This window comes from Hyaena hyaena, unplaced genomic scaffold (assembly GCF_003009895.1).
Source record: "Hyaena hyaena isolate Hyena2069 unplaced genomic scaffold, ASM300989v1 scaffold_139, whole genome shotgun sequence".
Taxonomy (NCBI): domain Eukaryota; kingdom Metazoa; phylum Chordata; class Mammalia; order Carnivora; family Hyaenidae; genus Hyaena; species Hyaena hyaena.
Genome location: NW_024080771.1, coordinates 3,070,038 through 3,095,504, shown reverse-complemented (window position 1 = coordinate 3,095,504; position 25,467 = coordinate 3,070,038). Strand labels below are relative to the sequence as shown.

Sequence of the window (25,467 nt, the reverse complement as noted above, 5' to 3'; positions counted from 1 at the left end):
CATTAATGAAATGGAGATAATCAACCTGATAAAGAATTCAAAGTAATGGTCGTAAAGATGCTCACTGAACTTAGGAGAAGAATAGATAGAACACAGTGAGATCGACTGTAAAGAGACAATGTAAGAAAGGTCCAAATAAAAAGTTACAGTGCTGAAGAGTAAAATAACTGAACTGAAAAATACACAGACACAGACTGGATGAGCTGAATATTGGGTCATTGAGCTGGATGGCAAAGCAATAGAACTCATACAGACACAGTAGCAAAAAGAAACAAAAATTAGAAAATGAAGATAACTCAAGGGATCTTTCGGACAGTATCAAGTGGAATAACATTCACTTTATATAGGTCCTAGAAAGAAAAGAGAGAAAGAGGCAGAAAACTTGTTTGAAGAAATCATGGTGGAAAACTTCTAATCTGGGGAATGAAACATACATACAAGTTCATCAGAGAATTCTAAATAAGATGAACCCAAAGAGATCTACATCAAGATACATTATAATTTAAATGGTTAAAATTAGAGAGAGAATCTTAAAAGCTGGAGAAAAACAACTTATTACATAAAGGCTATCAGCAGAGTTTTCAGCAGAACTTCGCAAGCTGGAAGAGTGGCATGACACGTTCAAAGTGCTAAATGGGAAAAGCTTCCAACCAAGAATTCTCTACTTGACAAGGTTATCATTCAGAATTGAAAGAGAGATTAAGAATTGTTCAGATAATCGAAAACTAGAGGTGTTCATCGCTATTAAACTAGCCTTACAAGAAATGTTAAAGGGACTTCTCTAAGCTCAAAAGCAATGGCATTAATAACAAGCAAATGTATGAAAGCAAAAACCTCACTGGAAAAAGGTAAATTTATAGTAAAGGTAGTAGATCAATCACAAACCAAGTATGAAGCTTAAAAAAGGCAAAAGTAGAAAAAGTAACTAAAACTATGATAATTAGTTAAAGAATGAAATTATGTAAAACCTGACATCAAAAAATATAAAACCTGGGCAGGGTGGAGAAAATATGTTTTGGAATATGTGCCAATTTAATTGCTATCAACTCAAAGCAGACCATTATATATTTAGGAAGTTATATATGAACCTCATGGTAACCACAAAACAAAAAAGTTACAATAAATATACAAAAGAGAATGAGACGGAATATGAACAGAACACTAAAGAAAACCACCAAACCACAATGGAAGAGAAAGAAGAAGAAAGGAACAGAGGAATTATGAAAACAACTGTTAAACAGTGAACAAAATTGAAAGAAGTCTACACCTACCAATAATTGCTTTAATTGTAAATGGCTTAAACTCTCCAATCAAAAGACAGAGTGGCTAAAAGGATTTAAAAAAAAATGTAAGACCCTTCTGTATGCAGCCTAGAAGAATCTCACTTCAGAAGCTGGTGGAGGATGAAACTCTTGATCTTAGGGTCATGAGTTCAAACCCCATGGTGGGCATAGAGCATATGGAATGAAAAGAAAGAAAGAAGGAAGGAAGGAAGGAGTATAGTTACATTGGTGGCAAACAAAATCAACTTTAAAACAAAAAATTGTAATAATAGACAACGAAGGACATCACATAATGATAAAGGGGTCGGTCCAAAAGGAAGACATAATAAATAGATATGGACACAACATAGAAACATCAAGATATTTGAAGCAAATATTAACAGATCTAAAGGGAGAGATTGATAGCAATATCAAAATAGTAGGGGATTTTAACACCCTGCTTATATCAATGAATAGATCATTCAGACAGAAAATTAATAAGGAAACCCCAGCCTTAAATGACACCATATGGATTTAATATATTCAAAACATTCCATCTAAAACCAGCAACAAACATTATTCTCAAGTGCACGTAGACCATTTTAGGTTAGATCACATGTTAGGCCACCAGTTAAGCCTCAATAGATTAAAAAAGATTGAAGTTCTGTTGAGCATCTTTTCTGATTACAATGGTATGAAACTATAAATCGATTATAAGAAGAAAACTTGAAAATGAGGAAGTTAACGTGCTACCCAACAACCAATAGGTCATTGAAGAAATCAAAGAAATAAAAAAATAGAGATAAAGGAAAATAGAACTGTGATATACCAAAATCTTTGGGATACAGCAAAAGCAATTCTAGGAGAGAATATTATAGTAATACAGGACTACCTCAGGAAAGAAAAATCTCAAATAATCTAACTTTACACCTAAGGGAGCTAGAAAAAAAAGAACAAATAAACCTCAGTGTTAGTAGAAGAAATAATAGCAATCAGAGCAGAAATAAATGAAAGAGACTGAGAAACAGTAGAAAAGATTAATAAAACTTAAGAGCTGATTATTTGAAAAGATGATGTTGAGAAATTTTTAGACTCATAACCAAGAAAAAAAGGAGGCTCTAATAAAATGAGAGTAGAAATTACAACTGACACCACAGTACAAAGGATCATAAGATACTACCAAGAAATATATACTAACAAATAGGATAACCTAGTAGAAATGGATAAATTCCTAGAAACATATTATCTTCCAGGACTGAATCATGGAGAAATAGAAAATTTGAATGAACTAGTTACTACTGAGATTGATTAGTAATGGAAAACCTTCCAACAAGAAAAAGTCCAAGACCAGATAGTTTCGCTGGTAACTTCTGCCAAAATTATTGATTAGTAATGGAAAACCTTCCAACAAGGAAAAGTCCAAGACCAGATAGTTTCGCTGCTAACCTCTGCCAAAATTAAAAAAGATTTAACGGGCGCCTGGGTGGCTTAGCTAAGTGTCCGACTTTCGCTTAGGTCATGATCTCGTGGTTCGTGGGTTCAAGCCCCGCGTCCTGCTCTGTGCTGACTGCCAGCTCAGAGCCTGGAGCCTATTTCAGAGTCTGTGTCTCCCTCTCTCCCTGACCCTCCCCTGCTCATGCTGTCTCTCTCCCTCCTAGAAATAAATAAAAATTAAAAAAAAAAAAGATTTAACACCTATCCTTTTCAGACTTTTCCAAAAAATTGAAGAGGAGGGAATACTTCCAACACCTTTTATGAGGCCAACATTACCCTGATACCAAACCATACAAGGATACCACATAAAAGATTTTTAAAAATTATAGGCCAATATCATTGATGAACATTGATGCAAATACTCTCAACAAAATATTAGCAAGCTGAATACCACAATACATCAAAAGTATGATAAACCATGATCAAGTAGGATTTATTTGAGGGTTGCAAAGAATGGTTTAACATCAACCAATAATGGTACAGCACATTAACAAGATGAAGAAAAGAACTGTATGATCCTCTTTATAGATGTGGAAAAGGCATTTGACAAATTTTAACATCATTTATGATAAAAACTCTCAACAAAGTAACTACAGAGGGAATGTGTACCTCAACATAACAGGCCATGTATAGTAAACCCACAGTTAACATACTCAGTGCTAAACAGGTATAAGCTTTCCCTCTAAGATCAGGAACAAGACAAGGATGCCCACTGTCACCACTTTTATTCAACATAGTGTTGCAGATCCTAGCCACAGCAGTTAGCAGGAAAAAGAAGTGAAAGGCATCCAAATTGGAGAGGAATCAGTAAAATGGTCATCACCTGAAGATGACAGGATACTATATATAGAAAACCCAAAAAGGTCCCCCATTTTTAATTGGGATTTATTTTCTGTTGTTGAGATGTAAAAGTTATTTATGTATTCTAGATATCAGTCCCTTATCCAGGTACATGATTTGAGAAACAATTTGAGAGAATTTACTTTCAGCAGACTTGCACTGCATGAAGTCTTAAAGGAAGTTATTTAGGCAAGAGGAAAATTACTAATCGGTGGAAATTTGGGTCTTTGAAAAGGAATGAAGAGTGTAAGAAATAGTAAAATGTGGGGTAAATATAGTTTCTTCATTTTTAAACTTTTCAAAAGATAGTTGATTAAATCAAAGGTAATAACAGTGATTTGGTGGCTTATAGTATACATAGAAGTAGATTGACTGATGGCAGTAGCATAAAGAATGGTACAGAAGAAAGGGAAGTATGATATTATTCGGTCATTATACCATATACAAAGTGTCATAATATTTATTTGGAGGAAGCTGTATATATTTTAGAGCCACTGCTATAAAAAAGTAAAAAAAAAAAACAAACAAACCAAAACCTACCAGCAATAGGAGAGATGAATTGAATATTAAAACCTAATCAGTCCACAAGAAAGTAAGTAAAGATGAAAAATGGAATAAATGAGATGTGACAAAAATAGCAAAATAGTATATTTAAATCTTATCTTTTTGATAGTTATGTTAAATATAAATGATCTAAACAGTCTAGTTAAAAAGCAGATATTCAATTTGGCTAGAAAAGCAATATTCAAATATATGGTGTTGAGAAACTTTGAATATAAAGATAAAGATAGACTAGAAGTACAAAGATTGCCTGCTTCTGGCTTATAGTTGGCTTGTATGTTTCATATCATGAAACAGCCCCCTGCTTCATAAAACTGTGTACATAAAACAATAGCTCTGAAGACATTGCACATGAAGCAGTGATGGTCAGGTATTTCTGAGTGATGAGAAACAAGTGACGTGAGCCCTGCAATTGCCTCAGTCTGTTGCGTTGAGAAACTTACCAGGATGTGGCACAGGCAGTGAGAACTGAGGTGTGGAACATGGCACATTCTCCTGGTTGAGAGAGAACTCTGGAGCTGAGTTGCAAATTATAACAGCAAGACTTGAAAGGAACAGAATATTTCCAAGTTACATAACTGCATCCCAGAACAAAGTTCAGGAAGATTTATAGGAGTGGGAAATACTAGCATATAACAAGTGCTTGTCATTTAGTTAAAGATTCCTATATATGCACAGGAACCTAAAAACATGACCCATAATGAGAATAATCTGTCATGGAGGAAAAGAATTGATACAGATGATAGAATTAGCAGAGGATTTTAAAACTCTTTGGTATAATTGTATTCCATATGTTCAGAAAGTTAGAAACATATAAGATGCAAAAAGATCCATATAGAACTTTTAAAGATGAAAACTGCATCTGAGTTGAAAAGTACACCAGATGAGATAAATCTTAGATTAGATCTTGGAGGAAAAAGATGAATAAACTTGAAGATATAGCAATAGAAACCATCCAATAGAAATATACAGAGGAAAAAAATGTAGAAATATCAGTTAGCTGTAAGATACCTTCAAACAATCAAATATGTAATTAGATTTCCTAAAGGTGGCATGTTACATAAATATATATTTCTAGGGGTGTTTGGGTGGCTTAGTTGGCTAAGTGTCTGACTCTTGATTTGGGCTCAGGTCATGATCTCACAGTTGTGAGCTGGAGTCCCTTGTTGTGTTCTCTGCTGGACATGGAGCCTCTTTAAGATTCTTTCTTGCCCTCTCTCTCTGCCCCTTCCCCTGTTTGCAACCCTCCCTCAAAAAATGTATATACATATATATTTATTTGTATATATACTTCCAGAAATGGTTGTCAAAAACTTTTGAAATAAGTTTTTAAAACTATTTTTTAATGTTTGTTTATTTTTGAGAGGGAGAATGTGAGCAGAGGTAGGGGGAGGGGGCAGAGAGAGAGGGAGAGACAAAATCTGAAGCAGGCTTTCCAGGCTCTGAGTTGTCTAGCACAGAGTCCAGTGTGGGGCTTGAACTCACGAACCATGGGATCGTGATGTGAACTGAAGTTGGACATTTAACTGACTGAGCCACCCACATGCCCTACCAAATAAGTTTTATTAAGATGAAACCATAAATCAGAACTTTCCAAGTAAATTTTATTGATGACACCCTAAAGAATTTCAGTGAGCTACCAAGTTTAAGAAATATAAAGGAAATTGGAGCACCTGGGTGGTTCAGTCGGTTAAGTGTCTGACTTTGGCTCAGGTCATGATCTCACGGTTTGTGGGTTCAAGCCCTGCGTTGGGCTTTGCTGACAGCTAGCTCAGAGGTTGGAGCCTGTCTTCGAATTCTGTATCTCCCTCTCTCTCTCTGACCCTCCCCTGCTGTCTTTCTCTCCCTCTCTTTCTCCAAAATAGATAAAAACATTTAAAAAATTAAAAAATAAATATAAAGGAAACTACCCCAAGGTTCATCATAATCAAATTACCAAATGCAAATGATAAAGAGAAAATCTTAAAAACAGATTAAAAATCAGACATAATCAAGTTGTCTGCATAGGAACAAAGATAACGATGACATTAGATTTCTTGTCAGAAACAATGTAAGCAAGAAAACAGTGGAATAATATCTTTAAAGTATTGAAAAATGAAAAAAAAATCAACCTGTGATTCTGTATCTGACAAAAATATGTTTCAGAAGCAAAAATGTTAAAAAATACACTTTCAAACACCAAGAAGCTGAAGAAATTCATTGCTAACATTCCCCTCCTTCTCCTTCAGGAAGATTTTAAAGTATGTCCTTCAGACAGCAAGAAAATGATACCAGTTGAATGAAAACAAAAACAAAAACAAAACCACAGAAATGGTAACTACTTGGTAAACATACTGAATTTGTTTTTTTTTTTTTTTAAGGATTTTATTTTAAAGAGAGAGAAAATGCAAAGGGTAGAAAGAGAGAGAATGAGAGAGAATGAGAATCCTAAGCAGGCTCCATGCTCATCACAGAGCCTGATGTGGGGCTTGATCTCATGATTCATGACCTTGGGATCATGACCTAAGCCCAAATCAAGAGTCAGACACTCAACTGACTGAGCCACCCAGGAGCCCCTAGAATTTGTTTCTTATTTAATCTCTTGAAAATATATTTGCTTAAAGTAAAAATATTAACAAGATATTGTATGGTTTATAACATACATAAAAGTAAAATGCAAGATAACAGTTTAAGGGCTGAAAGTATAAAGAGATTCTTATACTCTACATTAGGTGGTATAATACCACTTAAAGTTAGACTGTGATAAGTTAAGGATCTATGTTGTAAACTCTAAGGAGCTACTAAAATAGGAAAACAGTCATAACTCATAAACCAAAAAAAGTAGAATTTAATCATGCAGAAATTAACCCAGTAAAAGTCATGACAACATGAAAAGGGAAAAAAGATCAGTTGGGGCAAATCCTGTATAAGATAAATAGCAAGATGATATGTTCTAATGAATAACCATATTAAATTTAAATATAAATATTCTAAACACCTCAGTTTAAAGGCCAAGATTGAATAAAAAGCAAGATCCAATCATTTACTTGGCTATAAGAAGCATTTTTACCTATAAATACAAGTACGTTAAAAGTAAAAAAGTAGAAGAAGCTGTAACATGTTAACCTAGTTGAAAGAAAGTTGTAATGAGTTTATTAATTTCAGACAAAGGAGATTTCAATATTATTTGGTATAAAAATCATTTTGTAATAATAATGGGGTCATTTAATTAAGAGGACATAACAGGCTTAATGTTTATGCACTTAAGCTGAGCTTCAAAACATGCCAAACAAAATGAACGGAAATGTTATAGCCAAAGATTTCAGTAACCCCTCTCAATAATTGATATAACAAGAGGGCAGAAAATTACCAAAGATACAGTTGAGTTGAATACTACCGTCTACCAACTTGACCTAAGTAGATTTGCAGAACACTCTACTCAAGAAGAGTAGAAAAGACATTTGGTCAGAAGTTTACACAGAACACTTACCAAGATAGACTGTATTTACCAAGATTGGGCTATGAAAGAATTCTCAATAAATTCAGAAGGATTCATTTCATAAAAATCTTTCCAGATGACAGTGGAATTAAATTAGAAATCATTAATAGATCCTTGGAAAAGTTCCCAAATATTTGGAAATTATATAGCATGCTTATAAGTAATCCATTGTTAGAAGAAATTAAAAAAGAAATTGGTAAATATTTTAAACTGAATGAGAACAGAAACATGTTAAAAGTGCTGCTAAAACAGAGGGAAATCTATAGCTCTAAACATCTGTATTAGACCAGAAGAAAAATACTAAATGACTTCAGCTTCTATGTTAAAAAAGTAGAAAAATAAGAGTAATTTAATCTCAAAGGGGAAAAAAATAATAATCTCAAGAGCCCTGTATGTACTAAAGAAATTGAAATTGTAGTTAAACTCCAGGTCCAACTAGTTTTACTGGTGAAGTATACAAAACACTATAGAAAGAAAGAATATTAATTCTATATCAACTTTTCTAAAAAATTGAAGTGGAGGGGATCTTTTTGAAAGCCTACAATGCTAGCATTACTGGGCAATGAAAACCAGACAAAGACATTATAAGACCTCAGAATACTACTACTTGCAAGCATAGATGCAAAACATTTAAGCCAAATTTCAGCAAATCAAATTCAACTGTATATTAAAAGGTTAATATGTCATGACCACTTTGGGTTTATTCCAGGAATTCAAGGTTGGTTTAACATTAAAAAAAATATATATATATAATTCACCATATTTACAAACTAAAAAGTAAAAATCATGATCATCTCAATAGATGCAGAAAAATCACTTGACTAATCCAGTAACCTTCCTGATTTAAAAAAAAACAAGAACAAAACAAACCTTTACGATACTAAGTATAGAAGTGGGATTCCTCAATCTGATAATGGACATTCATGACAAACATGGACAAACATAATTTGCTGATATTGTACTTATTGATGAAAGGTTAAATATTTTCTTTATAATATCAGGAACATCGTACTATCTTACTCAACATTGTTGAGTTCACCAACAATGATTCACCAGTTCTAGCTGGTGAAATCAGGGAAGAAGAAAACAAACAAATCATAAATGTTATTCACATGAAAGGAATAAAACTATCCTTATTCACAGATGACCTGACTGTATATGTAAAAATCTCACAATACTATTAGCACTAATTGAATGAGTTTAAGGTTGAAGGATACAAGATTAATATACAAAAGTCAGTTGTGTTTCTATAAAGTAGCAGTGAACAGTCACAAGTTCAAATAAAAAATAACATATACAAGAGTACAAAAATATGAAATACTTGCTGATAAATCTAACAAAATATGTTAAAGAAAATTGAGAACTACAAAATACTGTTGAGAGAAAGTGAAGGATACCTAAATAAATTGAGAGACACAGTTGATTCTTACTATTCACAGATTCCGTATTTTCGTTTTAATGTTTATTTTTGAGAGAGACAGAGACAGAGTGCGAGTGGGTGAGGGGCAGAGAGAGAGAGAGAGGGCCACAGAACCTGAAGCAAGCTCCAGGTTCTTAAGTTGTCAGCACAGAGCCTGACGCGGGGCTCGAATTCCCAAACCACGAGATCATGACCTGAGCTGAAGTTAGACACTTAACCGACTGAGCCACTCAGGTGCCCTCACACTTGATTACTTTGAGGTTAATTTCATCTCATCTCATCTTATGAAGCTGCAGTAAAAATAGCAGTGTCATAAAGATAGACAAATCAATGAAACATAAGAGATAGTCCAGAAGTAAAACCACTTACATATAAATAATTGATTTTGACAAAGCCATAAAAAGCAATACAGTGGAAAAAATAGAAACGTTTTTCACAAATACTGCTTGAGCATTGGATTTAGATATATGAAAAATGGAGTTGAATACATACTTTGCACCATAAATGAAAATTAATTCAAAATGGCTCAGAGACTTAAATGTGCAACCTAAAACTATAAAGCTTTTGGAAGAAAACTTAGGAGAAAATCTTGAGACCTTAACTAGGTAATGATTTCTTAGATACAACATCAAGAGCATAATATATAAATGGATAAGTTGACAAACTAGATTTTATTAAAATTAAAGTCTTCTCTTCAAAAGATAACTGGTAAGAGAATGAAAAGAGATGCCACATTCTGGAGAAAATCTTAGTGAAACATATAACTGATTAATGACTTATATTTAGAATACATAAAGAATTCTGTAAATAAAACAGTAAGAAAAATAACCTAATTAAAAATGGGTAAAATATTCAGGTGGACACTTCATTATAGGATAATAAATACAGAGAGTGTGTAAAAGGTGAAAAGATGATCAACATCAGTAGTCATTAAGGAAATGCAAATTGAAACCACAGTGAGATACCATTACACAGCTATTTGAATGACTAAAGTGAAGACTGGCCATATCAAATGTTGGTCAGGCTATACCATATTTGAACTGTGTTTAAATCCCAAAGTGGCTTCCTTTGTAAAAGTTTGGGATTGTAGACCTGACACAGTCTGCTTTAAAATAGGTCCTTGAGTATCTTCTTGTTTATAGAACCTTGGTGGCCTTATAAAGACTAGAAAGGACAATAGCAATTAAAGTCTAAGACTTTTACCCTATAATCATTCCTTACTTTTGGTATGGCTTTGTAAAACAATTTTTTTAATACAAAGGTTAAACATATATATTCAGTGTAAAAAGGGAGAACAATGGGATACTTCAAAGTAGAAAGGGAAGACTCCCTCCGTTCCCTGCCAGTCCCATTTTTCCCTTAACACACAGGTGCATGTTTGATGTAAAAAAATAAAAATAAGATCAGACAATATCTGTTTTTGTTTTGACATCTCGTAATGTTTCCCATGTCAGTGCATAAGCTCTGTACCTCATCTTTGCAAGTTGTACATCCCATTGTAGTTTAAGTACGTATTGATAGATAAATATTAAGCTTGTTTATAGTTCTTGATATTACAGTCTTGCCATGCAGATTGTCACTGTGTGTATTTTATGTGAGTCTGTAGAATTGCTGTTTTAAAGATAGACGCCAATGAAACTTTAAACAGTATTGCCAAATTACTCACTAGAAAGTTTGTACTGAGTTATATTTTCATCAGTACAGTTTGCACCCAATTTCTCATATCTTGGCCAATATTTATATGATCATTTTTTTCATCTATGTCAGCTTAATGTGGTAAATTACATTTCACTGGATATCACTGAATTTTTTATTTGTTTAGACCTTACTTTTTTTTTTTTTTAAATATTTTTATTTATTTCTAGGAGAGAGAGAGAGACAGCGTGAACAGGGGAGGGTCAGAGAGAGAGGGAGACACAGACTCTGAAATAGGCTCCAGGCTCTGAGCTGGCAGTCAGCACAGAGCCCGTCGCGGGGCTCGAACCCACGAACCGCGAGATCATGACCTAAGCGAAAGTCGGACGCTTAACCGACTAAGCCACCCAGGCGCCCCTAGACCTTACTTTTTGAACAGATGTGTTTACTTAAATTATATTGTGAGTTGGTTGTGCATACATTTGTCCTTATTTTTATTGGATTAAAAAATTGATTCATATCATTGTATTTTATGATTGTTAAACAATTTTTCTTTATATGTTGCAAATATTTCTCCAGTTTGTAGACCTTTTTAGCGTCACTTGTGGTACGTTTTGGTCTACAGAAGTTTTACATTTTTATGTTGTTAAATCTGTCAATTTATCCCACTGTGGCTCTCAGGTTTCTCTTCTTATCTACAAAAGCCTTCTGCCTTACAGGATTATGACAAATAGTTATCCAGAGTTTCTTGTGCTTTTGTCCTATTTTTATATTTTCATTTTAATACTTAGGGAATTTATTTTTGTGTTTATATGAAGTAGGAACTTAAATTTTTCCCTAACAGGCAATTATAACAGCAGTTTGATCCTTGGGGAGTGATTTTGCTTGGACAACCTTAGGTTATACTCTATAATTTGAAGTTAATAAGGTTTGTTTTAGTTACAAATATGGATAGGTAATTCTTTTTCTCCTAAAACACAAGAACCTGTGGAAAGTCAATTTCTCTGCTCTTTTGACTGTGTTTTTTTGTTTTTGTTTTTCCTTTTTATTTACTTGGGAATTAGGATGAGTCACTTCCAATAGCAGGGCATAGGGGAAGGGAAGCCAGCAAAGAGGCATAGACACTATGTCCAAGTCATTTCTGGGACCAGGGATGGAAACGGATTCTTCTGTGGAGAGACTTGCCTTGGCAGGTGAGGTAGACAAGACTTTATTAGCAACAGTTCTGGCTGCAATTTAACTACTTTAAAAATGTTGCTACTATAAGTTCTGGCTCAGGAAACTTTTGGTGTTTTGATGGATTCTGGTCAGTTTTTTCTGCTGTTACCTTCTATGCATTCTATTTTCTGCTAATAATCTACTTATATTTGGTGGAATGCGATGTTTTCTCTGCCTTCTCCTGCATGTGTGCTTGGACAAGCTTGGATTGTCTTTCTTCTCCCCTTTGCTAGCTTGGTGAATTCTCTCTTTAATCTAATCACCACCTCTTAAAACCTGCCTTTCAATACCTCCTCCACCTAAGAAGTCCCTGTAACAGCCTTATTATAGCACTTATATTGTAGTATTGTATTTGTTTATTATATGTGTCTGTTTCTTGTACTCCTCTTGGCTCCTTTAGGACAGAGATTTTTGCCTGTTGATTGAAAAGTCTGAGCTACATTATTTTCATATAGTGTGAAGATTTAAGTCCCTGAGAGGATATTTTATAAGGATATAAAATAGTGTCTATCTCAAAAAGAATGGAGTATACCTACTTTTTGTTGCATGTGCTGGTACTGTTAAATCTATTTACCAGTGTTACTTATCAAAGTTATAGAGATTTACGTGTAAACGAATTTCATATCAACAAAAATACAATATTCCATAACAGAAATATGACAAAAATGTTTTTTATATCACAGCTAGGAATTTTTCAGTGGAAACAAACTTCTGATGTTATAAGTTAGTGGAAAACATAACAAATACATATTTCTTACAGAATGTTAAGTCTATTTGCATGAATAAAATCAGCATATCCTAACAGAACATTATTTCTTAAGTTTATTTTTTCAGAGAGAGATAGAGAAAACAAGGGAGGGGCAGGGAGAGAGAAAGGGAAAGAGAGAGAATCCCAAGCAGGCTCTGTGCTGTGGGTGCAGAGCCTGATGAAGGGCTTGATTCCATGAGCCGTGAAATTCAAAACTTGAGCCAGAACCAAGAGTTGGACAGTTGACTGACTGAGCCTAGGTCAGTTGCCCTACACCAGTTGTTCTAGGTCTAGGTGCCCCTAGAACATTTTAAGCCAGAATATTTTAGCTTGGAAGGCTATGAAAAAAAGTTTATAAAAGCCACATAAATATTTTTGTAATTTAGTGATGGTGTTTTAACAAATTACTTATAATCAGAATAATAGATTCTTGTCATTGTGTGTCTTGCATCATCTCATTGAACTCCTACTATTATATGGTAATATAAAAACAACCATTATATCTGTTTTGCTGCCTAGGAAAGTGAGTTTTCAGTACTTTCTCAAAGTCATATAGCTGTCAGTAAGTGGCAGAGATGTCCAGACAGGATCCTTTTTTTTTTTCTCTAAATGTTTTATTTATTTCTAGGAGAGAGAGAGAGAGACAGCGTTAGCAGGGGAGGGTCAGAGAGAGAGGGAGTCACAGACTCTGAAACAGGCTCCAGGCTCTGAGCTGGCAGTCAGCACAGAGCCCGACACGGGGCCCGAACCCATGAACCGCGAGATCATGACCTAAGCGAAAGTTGGACGCTTAACCGACTAAGCCACCCAGGCGCCCCAGAGATGTCCAGACAGGATCCTAACCATCATAGGGCAGTTGCTCTCTCGAAATGGTCAAGTCCTAGATTGTGAAATCCATTATCATTAATTTTATTTACTTCTAAGTAGGCTTCTATTCCAGGCACCAAACCGACTTGAAGCCTGCTTCAAAATATCTTCAAGGAGGACATTCTTAGGTGTCTTGAAAATGTATACCTAAGCAACAGTGTATATATTTCTCATTTTTTGCAATGTTGACTTTTCCAAAAAGTTAGATAGGAAGCAAATTTGTGGATCTCAATTTTTATAGACTAATTTGTTTTGTAGTTTGATTGATGCTTTATTAAAATTTTGGTTTAACTTTTAATTATTGCTCTATCACTAAGCACTGTCAAGTAGTTAATACTAATAAGATTTCTGACTAAATAGAGGAACAGCTATTTAAAATAAAGTTTTAACCATTTTTGCAAAATAAAAAGTTACAACTAGGACTAATTTGTCTTAAAAATAATAAATTTAATCCTTTGAATTTTAGTTATGAAGCTTTATCTAAGCGAGATCCTGTATGTATTTGCATACCCTTCACACCAAAACCTCAGTTACACATTAAAATGTTTTACTGGATTCATGTTCTTTTTATGAAGCAGAGAATCAAAGTTAATGCAATATAAGTTTAACACCGTCTTATTAGTTGGCACTTTTCTTAAAGGATTTAGATCAGGTTTTCTTACCAAACAGGTACACAGAGCTATAAACTTACAATTTTTCAAAAATGTTTATTTATTTTAAGAGAGAGAGAGTGCAGGTGGGGGAAAGGCAGAGAGGGAGGGAGAGAGAATCCTAAGCTGGCAACGCAGCGTCTAATGTGGGTCCTTGATCTCCCAAAGTATGAGATCATGACCTGAGCAGAAATTGAAAGTCAGATACCTAAATGGGCCACCCAGGTGCCCCTAAACTTACCATTTTAATCACATTTTAATATGTTAAAAACCTAGGCTATTAAAATTTTTCACTATAAAATTGTAACATAATGCTTGCTGTGCTTCTAATATTTTTTGCATTGTAGCAGATGAATGTGTAGCGTTGTTGAGTTATGAAAATTGTACAGTAGTATAAATGCTATTTAACTGTTATGCAAAATTGGCTGATTTTTACCAGACTTGAGTATTTTCTCATTTTTAACAAATTGTCATTTTTCTTTTGCTTTTTGATATTCAAGTATCTGTGTTATCTATTATACTTGAGTTATTTAATGCCATGGTATGCAAGGACTGAAATTAGTTATAGTCAAGGTCACTTTGTATTTTATATGGTGACTGACTTTCTGGTACCATTTATAAAATTTACAGTGGAATAATAAGTCAGATGCAGATTTCCTCAAACCTCTCTTGACTTATTCTTGTCTTTGTTGTGCTGTTCCAAAAAGTAATAATTACTGGGTGTTTTTGTTTTTTTGTTTTTTTTTAAACATTTTATTTATTTTTGAGAGAGAGAGAGAGAGACAGCATGAGCAGGGGAGGGTCAGAGAGAGAGGGAGATACAGACTCCGAAACAGGCTCCTGGCTCTGAACTGTCAGCACAGAGCCTGATGCGGGGCTCGAACCCATGAACCATGAGATCATGACCTGAGCTGAAGTCGGACGCTTAACCGACTGAGCCACCCAGGCGCCCCTTGTTTTTGTTTTTTGCTTGTTTGCTTTTTGTTTTGCAGGCCACTGAGAGTGGTTTAATTGTAGAATCAACTGCCATCTGTACTGGGCCTACAGTTGGTTGCTTAGGTTCTCTTTTCTTTCACTTGTGTCTTACTAAGTATTTAATCATGTGATTTCTTAATTGTAATGTTTGTGATCAAATTGTACTAAATTATTGGTCTTATAAAGAGTATTAAAAAGTTAAGAGAATACTGTTTTGTCCATTAAACTTGCCATAGAAAGTTTGTAGATGAAGTTCCTAAAATAGCTATTTCCATTCATTTAATGTATGCTCCACACAATTTGACTGACTACAGTTTATTTGGACAGAAAGTAATCCACTTGCATGTTTTATATTTAGATTTTAAAGTGTTTCTTGGTACTGATTTGTAGGGGATTAAAGAAAACTAAAAAGCAGTAATGTGACTATAAATGAAATGAAGGAATGATATAGGATAATAATTTAATATAGTATTAGGAAAATAATTTGAAGCTGTAGTATTTGGATTACTGTACATTTAAAAATCTGAAAAGACTTTCTTAAAACATTTATTTATTTTTGAGAGAGCATGAGTGAGTAGGGAAGGGGTAGAGAGAGAGGGAGACACAGAATCTGAAGCAGGCTCCAGGCTCTAAGCTGTCTGCACAGTGCCTGACATGGGGCTGGAACCCACGAACTGCGAGATCATGACCTGAGCCGAAGTTAGTTACTCCGCCAACTGAGCCACCCAGGCGCCCTTGTACATTTAAAAATCTTAACCTCAAACAATCTGTGAGTTAAGTAGGATAGACTTATTACCCTTTATTTACACATGAAGCATAGAAGGCTTAGTTAAGTAACAATCATTAAGACCTTACAGGTTAGGGAAGGATTTCTCAAGACATAGAAAGCACAGACTGTAAAAGAAAAGATTGGTAAATATAACGTATAAAATAATCAATAGAAAAAAGATGGAAGCAGTTCCCAAAAAAGGAAGCCCAAATGGTCAATAACATGAAAAGGTGATTATCCTTACTAGGAAAATGAGAATGCAAATTAAAATAATGGGGATAACAAAAAATAATGTCAAACATCAGATTATCAAAAATTAAAATACCTGACCATTCAAGTTTGAGGGGAAGTAGTGACTCTCATACTGCTAGGGGAAGGTAACAGTTGGTACAGTTACTCTGAGTGTCATTTGGCAGCGTGTTTTTACTCATAAGAGTAAAGAATTGAAAACAACCTAAATGTCTATTAATAGGGGAAGGGATTAAAAAACTGATATGATATTATGATGGAAATTATTATTAGTTTTAGTTTTAACGTATATTTGTTTTTGAGAGAGAAACAGTGTGAGCAGGGGAAGGGCAGAGAGAGGGAGACACAGAATCTGAAGCAGGTTCCAGGCTCTGAACTGTCAGCACAGAGCCTGATGTGGGGCTTGAACCCATGAACCAGGAGATCATGACCTGAGCCGAAGTTGGAGGCTTAACCGACTTAGCCACCTAGGCGCCCCTGTGATGGAAATTATACAGCAGCTAAAAGTAATGCAATGGATTTATATAAGTTACAATATCAAAAACATAATTGAAGATTGAAGAAAGTAAGTTGTGAAAATTATGTTTGTTAATATCACTATTAAAGTGACTATAAAACATATATGTATATATGTATTTATGTATATCAAGACTATATATTTTTTATGGACATACATACATGCATATATAAGTGTATTTTAATATTCTAATTTTTTTAATGTTTACTTAATTTTGAGAGTGAGATGGAGACAGAATCTGAAGCAGGCTCCAGGCTCTGAGCTGTCAGCACATGGGGCTGGAACTCACAAACAAACTGTGAGATCATGACCTGAGCCTAAGTTGGATGCTTAACCAACAGAGCCACCCAGGCGCCTCACAGAGGGATATATTCTAAATTCATATAGTAGTGGTTTCTGGAAAGAATAAAGGGAAGTTAACTGGAATATAATACTTCTAATAAGACTTAATCATGGAAAACTAATTTCAATTCTAGGTGGTAGGAACATGGACATTGGTTAAATTATCCTTTCTACTTCCTTAAAAATTTTGTTAGGAAAAAAAAAGAAAAAGAAGTTACTAAAAAATAATAGTTGAAAGAGCTAGTACTTAAAACTTAGACTTGATTCCCAAGTCTAGAGCTCTTTCAAAATATGCTGACTTAAAATTAGAAGGAAAAGAAATAAGACCAGATGATAAAAAATGTTGGGGCGCCTGGCTGGCTGTTGTTAGAGCATGTGGCTCTTGATCTTGGGGTCATGAGTTCAAACCCCATGTTGGGTGTAGAGATTTCTGAAGAAATACATTTGAAAAAATGATTTAAAAGGTAGAAAGAATTTAGTTTTATAGTAATAAGAATTGGGAGAATTGTGTTTATGCTAAAAATTTTTTAAGAGGAAAGGGGAGGTATAATATTAAAAATTATTATAATCATATAATTTAAAAACCTTTAAGCATGTTGTTATCAAAAAATATAGAGAGAGCAACTTAGGTAGGGGAAAAGTTACCTTTATTGTTTAAAATGTGATACATATTTCTGTTGCATGTAATGGAAGACTTTAGATGATTTGATTTTTTTATATAAAATTCGTGAAAATAATGTAATCCAAATTTACAATCTAACTTCAATCGAAAAAAGTGAAAAGTAGCTTTTCATCCATTTTGTAAAGTCATTCTTCACAAAAACTTTACAGCCTTTTTATTTACAGCTTCTCTCCAAGATAAAATGGCAAACCCCAAAGAGAAAACTCCAATGTGTCTGGTAAATGAGTTAGCCCGTTTCAATAGAGTCCAACCCCAGTATAAACTTCTGAAAGAAAGAGGGCCTGCTCATTCGAAGGTAAGGTTATGAAGAGAGGTGGTGAGACATGCTTATCAAAGTCTATCAGATTTGTCGTCTCAGGTTTTAATTGTGCTTCATTTTGTGGGGGAGGGGCAGCAGGTTATCTGAAGGCTTTTGGTTCTATTTAGTAATATTTAGAAGTCTGTAACTAAACAATTTTATAGCTCATTATGGTTTACAAAGCTCTTTCAGATACAGTACTTCACGAAAATCTTAACAATTCATGAAATGGCAATTTTTGATTTCTGTTTTGTAAATTAGGTAGAGAAAAGTTAATTGGCTTGCCTAATAGTAGTTCATAAGTGCCAGTGCCAGCACTCGAATATATGTTCTTTGGCTCCCAAGTGCAGTATTCTTTCCATGAAAGTATAACTGCTAAAGTAAAAATGGAGACAGAAAATATAACAACAGTTACCTAGTGAGACATCTTTCCCAATGTGATATGGAATTCTAAGTTTTATCATTTATAAAAGTTTTATATACCAGTATTATTATTTGTGCATTCATGTATATTGTTCTCTTAAGTGGAAAAGCAATTTATATTTATATATAACCTCATGCATATATGTTATATATATACATGTTACAAAGAAGTTTATAATCGGTGCATTTATGTTTGAACTCCATTCATATGTTTTAAAAAAATCTCAGTTGTACAGATTTTTTTGATACATTTTTAACTTGGATTTGGAGGTTATGATAATTATCATAAATTTTTGTATGTTGAAGTAATTGATTCTCTAAAAGTTGGTTAATCTGTATAAAGCAACGGGCTATTGGATTATTTGTTTTCTAGCACCTTTTTCAGAGTAAGGAATAGAAGATAAAACCCAAATCCATTGATTCTGTTCCCTATTAGAAGCTTTTATGAGAGGATTTCTTGGCAACAGTTTAATTTATTCATAAATTAATGATTTATAAATATATGGCTTATGGTTCATATAATTTGTGTAGAGAAAATAGTTATGGTATGCCTATTAAGTCTTTTATCCTAACTCTCTTCTGTACCCATTAATTCATACTCATTTCATACTCCTCTTTCTGCCCTTAAGCATGTTGAACTGTTTGCATTTCTTAGAATATTTCATGTTATTTTTCATCTCTCTCTCCTTTGCCTATGTTGTAGCGCCTCCCTGCCTTGAGGGCCTTTTGTTCTTACTAATTTTTGAACACTTAGGTCACATACCTCATCTTCTAAGCTTCTGAGTCTTCTCTGATCTCTCCCCTGGGCTTTCAGGAGGCCCTGCCTTTCTGAGGCATAGACATTGCTGTGCTCTCTGTAATGATGTATGTTGGTCATTAGTCTTGTACTAGACTTAGCTTTTTTAGTGTTAATAAATACTTTATCCTTTTATATTTTATGGTTCCTCTGGTGTCTCTCTTCTTAGCTCCTCATTTCTAATTCCAGGAATTCTTCCTTGAGATAACTCCTCAGCTTTTTTTTTTTTTTTTCCTGAGAGAGAGTGAGCAGGGGAGGGTCAGAGAGAGGGAGTTACAGAATCCGAAGCAGGCTCCAGGCTCTGAGCTGTCAGCACAGAGCCCGATGCGGGGCTCCAACCCATGAACCATGAGATCATGACCTGAGCCGAAGTCGGACGCTTAACTGACTGAGCCACCCAGGAGCCCTGATAACTCCCCAGCTTTGAATTTCATGTGACTAGACTAGCCCCCACATCCTCTCATGGTTGTCATTTTGCTCACCTCTGGGGAGTTCATCACATTTTTCATGTTTCTCTTTTACTCTAACTCATGTATTAATTTTCGTTGATTTCACTCGTCTACATAGATGATTGTTCCAACATGCTGACATTTCAATTTCTCTGACTTGTGTTATTATCTTGCTTCCATTCTCCTTCAGCCACTCATTCCTGTGATCATATTGTTGACTTTATCATTACCAATAACTGCAAGACCCTCCATAATTTTAAACTCAAGCATTTGTCTCTCTCTTACACCTTCTAACTTTCTAGTTCATTCCCTCTATTAGTTTGACTTACGTAGTTCTTCCATACCACCAATCCATTGATTCCACCGCTCTTACTATTTCTCACTTCTCTCAGTCTTCACCTAGCTCGTATCCAGCTTAAATTCCATGTACGTTGTATATACCCTCAGTAGTTTTGCTCCCCTTGGTTGGCACTTGCTTGGCAAAATCCCAGCCTAAATCCAAACCGCCTTTCCTTCTGCATTGTGGATGGACTACCTATAAAGGTCAGCCCCTCTATTTCTACTAGGTCCTAACTCCTCTCACCTATTCAAGGCTATTCCTCCAGCTTTCCCTCTCCTTCTGTCCTCTCCCTTTCTTCTGTGTCATCAGTTTCCCTTTCTAAAGGACCAGATTTGTTATTGTCCATATTCTGATCTCTAGACAGTCCCAAGATTTTCTTGGGTTCCAAGGAAATTTGGGGATTCCTTTGCCAACCTGTGCTTATTGCTCTGGGTGCTTTGGTCATAGACTACCCTATTTAGCCTATAGCTCGTTTTTTTTTTTAAAGGGTGAGTACTAAAATAATTAGCATATTCCTAAATGAAATATAACATTTATTAGTCTAATTTTCATTGTTAATGTTAGCATTAATTTGCTAGGTCTGGATCCCTTTTGTGGAAAGCAAAGTTGCTTTCGTTCATGTATGTCTAACAATAGTTTTGAGACATGAAATATATTTTAATGAAATAAATGATTATCTCTGGCATGAAAAATTTAAACATAGCTCTAACTCTTTGTGTTTTTGGGACATTAACCAGTTACATGACAATTTACATATCTATTTATGCATGCATATATGTATTTATATGTTATATACACACACACCTACAATAGTGGTTCTCAACTTTGGTTGTTCATTGAAATCACCAAGGAAGCTTTAAAAAATGCTTATGCCTGAGTCTTACCCTCAGAAATTCAAATTTGATTGGTCTTGGATGAGGCCCAGACATTAAGATTTTTTTAAGCTTTCAAGATAGCTCAAATGTGCATCAGAGTTGAGAAACATAAATGTCTTCCAGGTGGTGTGGAATTATCTTTTTATACATCTTGATGGGAAATAGTGATCTATCTTATGTTTACATGCTTTTGTCGTTCCTCCACTGAGTCTTATAGATTCTGAACAGCTTATTGCAACTTTTAACATGTGACTATCAACTAAAATATTGTAATGTTTTCCTTTCTCTCTTTTGTTTCTCTGCTCACTTTCAAATTGAACTCTGAAGTAATTTAGTATACTTTATGTTAATGTGAGTTACTATGACATTGCTGGATATCCTAGGTAGTTAAATACAGTTCTTCATTTTTTTAATGGATTGTCGTTTGGATTTTTCATATCTCTTACAAAGGCTATTATGATGTAGAGTATAAGGATAAGAGCCAGAAATAACACAGAATGGTATTTTCTTCTTTTCCTTAATTTTCCTATTTTGAGAAGTTGTTGGTATGCATGAGTAAGTGTTGGGAAAGCTCCAGGAGAGGCACTTTGAGGAGGTTTGCTTTGGAATAGCTTTATTACTGAGGAAGACTGTATCACCCAGTGGTCTTGAAGCCAGGTAGTCCTTTTTTTTTTTTTTTTTTTAAATCTTGGTTAAATTTGTCAGGCTTGATCTTTGCCCTACATTATCCATCTAATGTAGTCTTGAGAAAGTAATTTAGAGTTTCAGTTTTCTTATCTGTAATTTGAGAAATGTGATATCTATTCTAGTGTGATGTAATAGAATGATAATTTATAATTTCTTAGCAACTATATGGATGATGGGAGTACACAGATAATTATATCATTGCTTGTTAGTAGTATATATGATTAAAAAAATCACTGGTAAAATATCTATTGAATATTTGCTATGTGACAGGCACTTTTCCTTCATTGGAGCCTCCTACTCTGCTGTCTTCTCTGATGATGTCTCTCCCTGGGTATTGTGGATACAAGTCCTTTATTAGATATATGTTTGGCAGATAGTTCCTCCTACCCTGTGGTTTGTCGTTTCTTTTTTTAACAGTATTTTAAAAGAGCAATAGTTAATTTTGATGAATCCTAATTTCTTCATCTGTTCTCTGTATAGATTGTGCTTTTGGCCTCATAATTCAAGAAATCTTTGCCTCATCAAAGATCATAAGATTTTTGCCAGTGTTTTTTCCTAGATATTTTATCACTTTAGATTTGACATTTAGGTCTTACATTTAGATGTAATTGCCATTTTGTGTTAATTTTTGTATGTCATGTGAGGTATGGAAGAAGGCTTATTTTTTTTTTTCAAATGCATGTCTAGAGAGATTATCCTTTCTTCACTGCATCACTTTTGCACCTTTATCAAAAATCAGTGATCTGTATATATGTTTATTTCTGGAGTCTGTTCTAGCCTGTTGGTTTATTTTCTCATCTTTATACAAATGCCATGCTGTTTTATTTGCTCTAGCTTTTTAATTCTTGAAATCTGGTAGTATTATCCCTCTAATATTGTTCTTTTTCAGAATTGTTCCTTTGCATTTTTATATGAATTTAAAGTCAGCTTGTCTGTTCTTACAAAACACCCTGCTGGGATTGTGAATTCAATTGCTATGAATCTATAGCTCAATTTGGGGCAAATTAACATTGTAGAAAAATTGAATCTTCCAACCTGTGAACAAAGTATCTCTCATTTATCTAGACATTATTTAATTTCTTTCGACAGTATTTGTAGTTTTCAATAGACAGTTATTTTATCTTTAAGTTTATCCATAAGTATTTCATATTTTGATGCTATTTTTAAAATTTCAGTTTTTTTCTTTTGATGTTGACATTTGATTTATTTGATTTGATTTTTTAAAAATATAATTTATTGTCCAGTTAGCTAAGATACAGTATATACAGTGTGCTCTTGGTTTCAGGAATAGATTCCCATAATTCATCACTTACATACGACATCTAGTGCTCATCCCAAGTGCCTTCCTCAATGCCCATCACCCATTTTCCCTTCTCCCCCAGGTGCCCCCTTCAGCTCTCAGTTGTTTCTCTGTATTTAAGAGTCTCTTACGGTTTGCCTCCCTCTCTGTTTGGAACTGTTTTTTTCCCCTTCCCTTCCCACATGGTCTTCTGTTAAGTTTCTCCAATTCCACATGAGTGAAAACATGTGATATCTGCCCTTCTCTGACTGACTTATTTTACTTAGCATAATATCCTCCAGTGCATCCACGTTGTTGCCAGTGGCAAGATTTCATTCTTTATCATTGCCAAGTAGTATTTCATTGTATATATAAACCATATCTTCCTTTAAAATTTCAAATTGTTCTTATTGATTATTGCTTCCATAAAAAAGACAGTTTTTGTGTATGATTGATGTACTGTTCTCTGAAATCTTGCTAATAACCTCACTTATCAGTTTTAATAGCTTAAAAATGTTTTTTAGATTTTATTGGGGGTTCCACATGTCATTTTGAATAAAGACAACTTTAAATCCTACCATCCAATCTTATGTCTTTTATTTATTTCTCTTGCCTGATTGCATTGGTTACAGTGCAGTGTTGAAAAGAAGTGGTGAGAGCAGATATCTCTAACTTATTCTTGATCTTATGAGCAATATTTCAGTTCCCCCCATTAATTATGATGTTAGATGTACCTTTTTTTTTTTTACAAATAGTTTATTATCAAATTAGTTTCCACATAACACTCAGTGCTCATCCCCACAAGTGTCCTCCTCCATGCCCCCCCTCCCCCCCATAGATGTACCTTTTTTGTAGATGCTTTGTATCAGATTGAAGAATTTCTTTCTATTTAACATTTACTGAGTGTTTTTAATGTGAATAGATGTTGATTTTTGTCATATGGTTCTTCTGCATTGATTGAGATGGTAATATATGGTTTTTCTGTTTTTAATCTCAATGTTGTGAATTACATTGATTGATTCTCAGATGTAGAATCTACCCTTGAATTTTTGGGATAAAACAATGATACTTGTCTTTCCCTGACTGCCTTATTTTGCTTAGCATAATACTCTAGCTCCATCTGTGTTTTTGCAAATGGCAAGATTTCATTCCTTTTTATGACTGAGTAATATTCTTGTATGTATGTATGAGTATGTGTGTGTAGCTATATCTAAATCTATATCTACATCTATATATCCATATCTGTATCTATATCTATCTATCCTCTTCTTTTATTCACCAGTCAGTGTACATTTGGGCTCTTTCCATACTTTGGCTATTGTTGATAATGCTGCTATGAACATTGGGGTGCATGTATCCCTTTGAATAAGTATTTTGTATCCTTTTGGTACAAATTGCTAGATTGTAGGGTAGTTCTATTTTTTTTTTTCCTGTTTCAAGTTTTAATTTAAATTCTAGTTAGTTAACATATAGTGTAATATTAGTTTCAAGGGTAGAATTTAGTGGTTCATCATTTACATATAACACCCATTACTTATCACAAGTGTCCTTTTTTCTTTTTTAATTAAAAACGTTAAAAACATTTAAAAAGTTTTTAAATTAAAAATTAAAAAAAATTTAATGTTTATTTATTTTTGAGAGAGAGGAGAGAGAGAATAAGCGGGGGAAGGGCAGAGAGAAAGGGGACAGAGGATCTGAAGTGGACTCTGCACTGACAGCAGCGAGCCCGATGCAGGGCTCAAACTCATGAATTGTGAGATAATGACCTGAGTCAAAGTAGGACATTCTAGTGACTGAACTACCCAGATACCTCAACAAGTGTCTTTCTTAATATCCATCACCCATTTAGCCCATCCTCCTGTCCATCTCCTGTCCAGCAACCCTCAGTTTATTCTCTATAGTTAAGACTCTCTTTTATGATTTGTGTCACTTTTTTTCTTTCCCCTGTATTCATCTGTTTTGTTACTTAAATTCCACATATGAGTGAAATCAAATGGTATTTGTCTTTTACTGACTGATTTTATTTTGCTTAGCATAATACACCCTAGCTCCATCCACATTGTTGCAAATGACAAGATTTCATTCTTTTTGATGGCTGATATTCCATTTATATATATACCACATCTTCTTTATCCATTCATCGGTTGATGGACATTTAGGCTCTTTCTGTAACTTGTCTATTGTTGGTAATGCTGCTATAAACATTGGGGTGCCCGTGCCCCTGCAAATCAATATTTTTGTGTCCTTTGGATAAATATCTAATAGTGCAGTTGCTAGATTATAGGGTAGTTCTCTTTTTTTAAAAAATCATGTCATGTCACTTCTCTTTAATTTTTTATTAAAAATTTTGTTTTTATAGTTTATTTTTGAGACAGAGAGCATGAGTGGGGGAGGGGCAGAGAGAGAGGGAGACACAGAATCCGAAACAGGCTCCAGACTCTGAGCTGTCAGCACAGAGCTTGATGCGGGGCTCAAACCCACAAACTCTGAGACCTGACCTGAGCCGGTCAGACGCTTAACCGACTGAGCCACCCAGGCGCCCCAGTAGTTCTCTTTTTTTTTTTTTTTTTTTTTTTTTTTTTTTTTATTTTTTTTTTTTTTTTTTTTTTTTTT

At 34.3% G+C, this 25,467-nt stretch overlaps 1 protein-coding gene across 5 annotated transcripts in view; it reads left to right on the top strand.

Moving 5' to 3' along the window:
• STAU2 (staufen double-stranded RNA binding protein 2) overlaps nucleotides 1-25,467 on the top strand; it is a 298,759-nt gene that overhangs the window by 19,021 nt on the left and 254,271 nt on the right. For 2 of the 5 annotated variants that reach the window (XM_039238378.1, XM_039238377.1), the window contains exons 1-2: nucleotides 11,800-11,883; nucleotides 17,872-18,002. The exons of the other annotated variants lie outside the window; for them this stretch is intronic. In XM_039238378.1, the coding sequence (XP_039094309.1) occupies nucleotides 11,817-11,883; nucleotides 17,872-18,002 (198 nt within the window). In that variant the 5' untranslated portion in view covers nucleotides 11,800-11,816. Of the gene's footprint in view, nucleotides 1-11,799; nucleotides 11,884-17,871; nucleotides 18,003-25,467 lie in introns of those variants that run through there. 5 annotated transcript variants of the gene reach the window in all.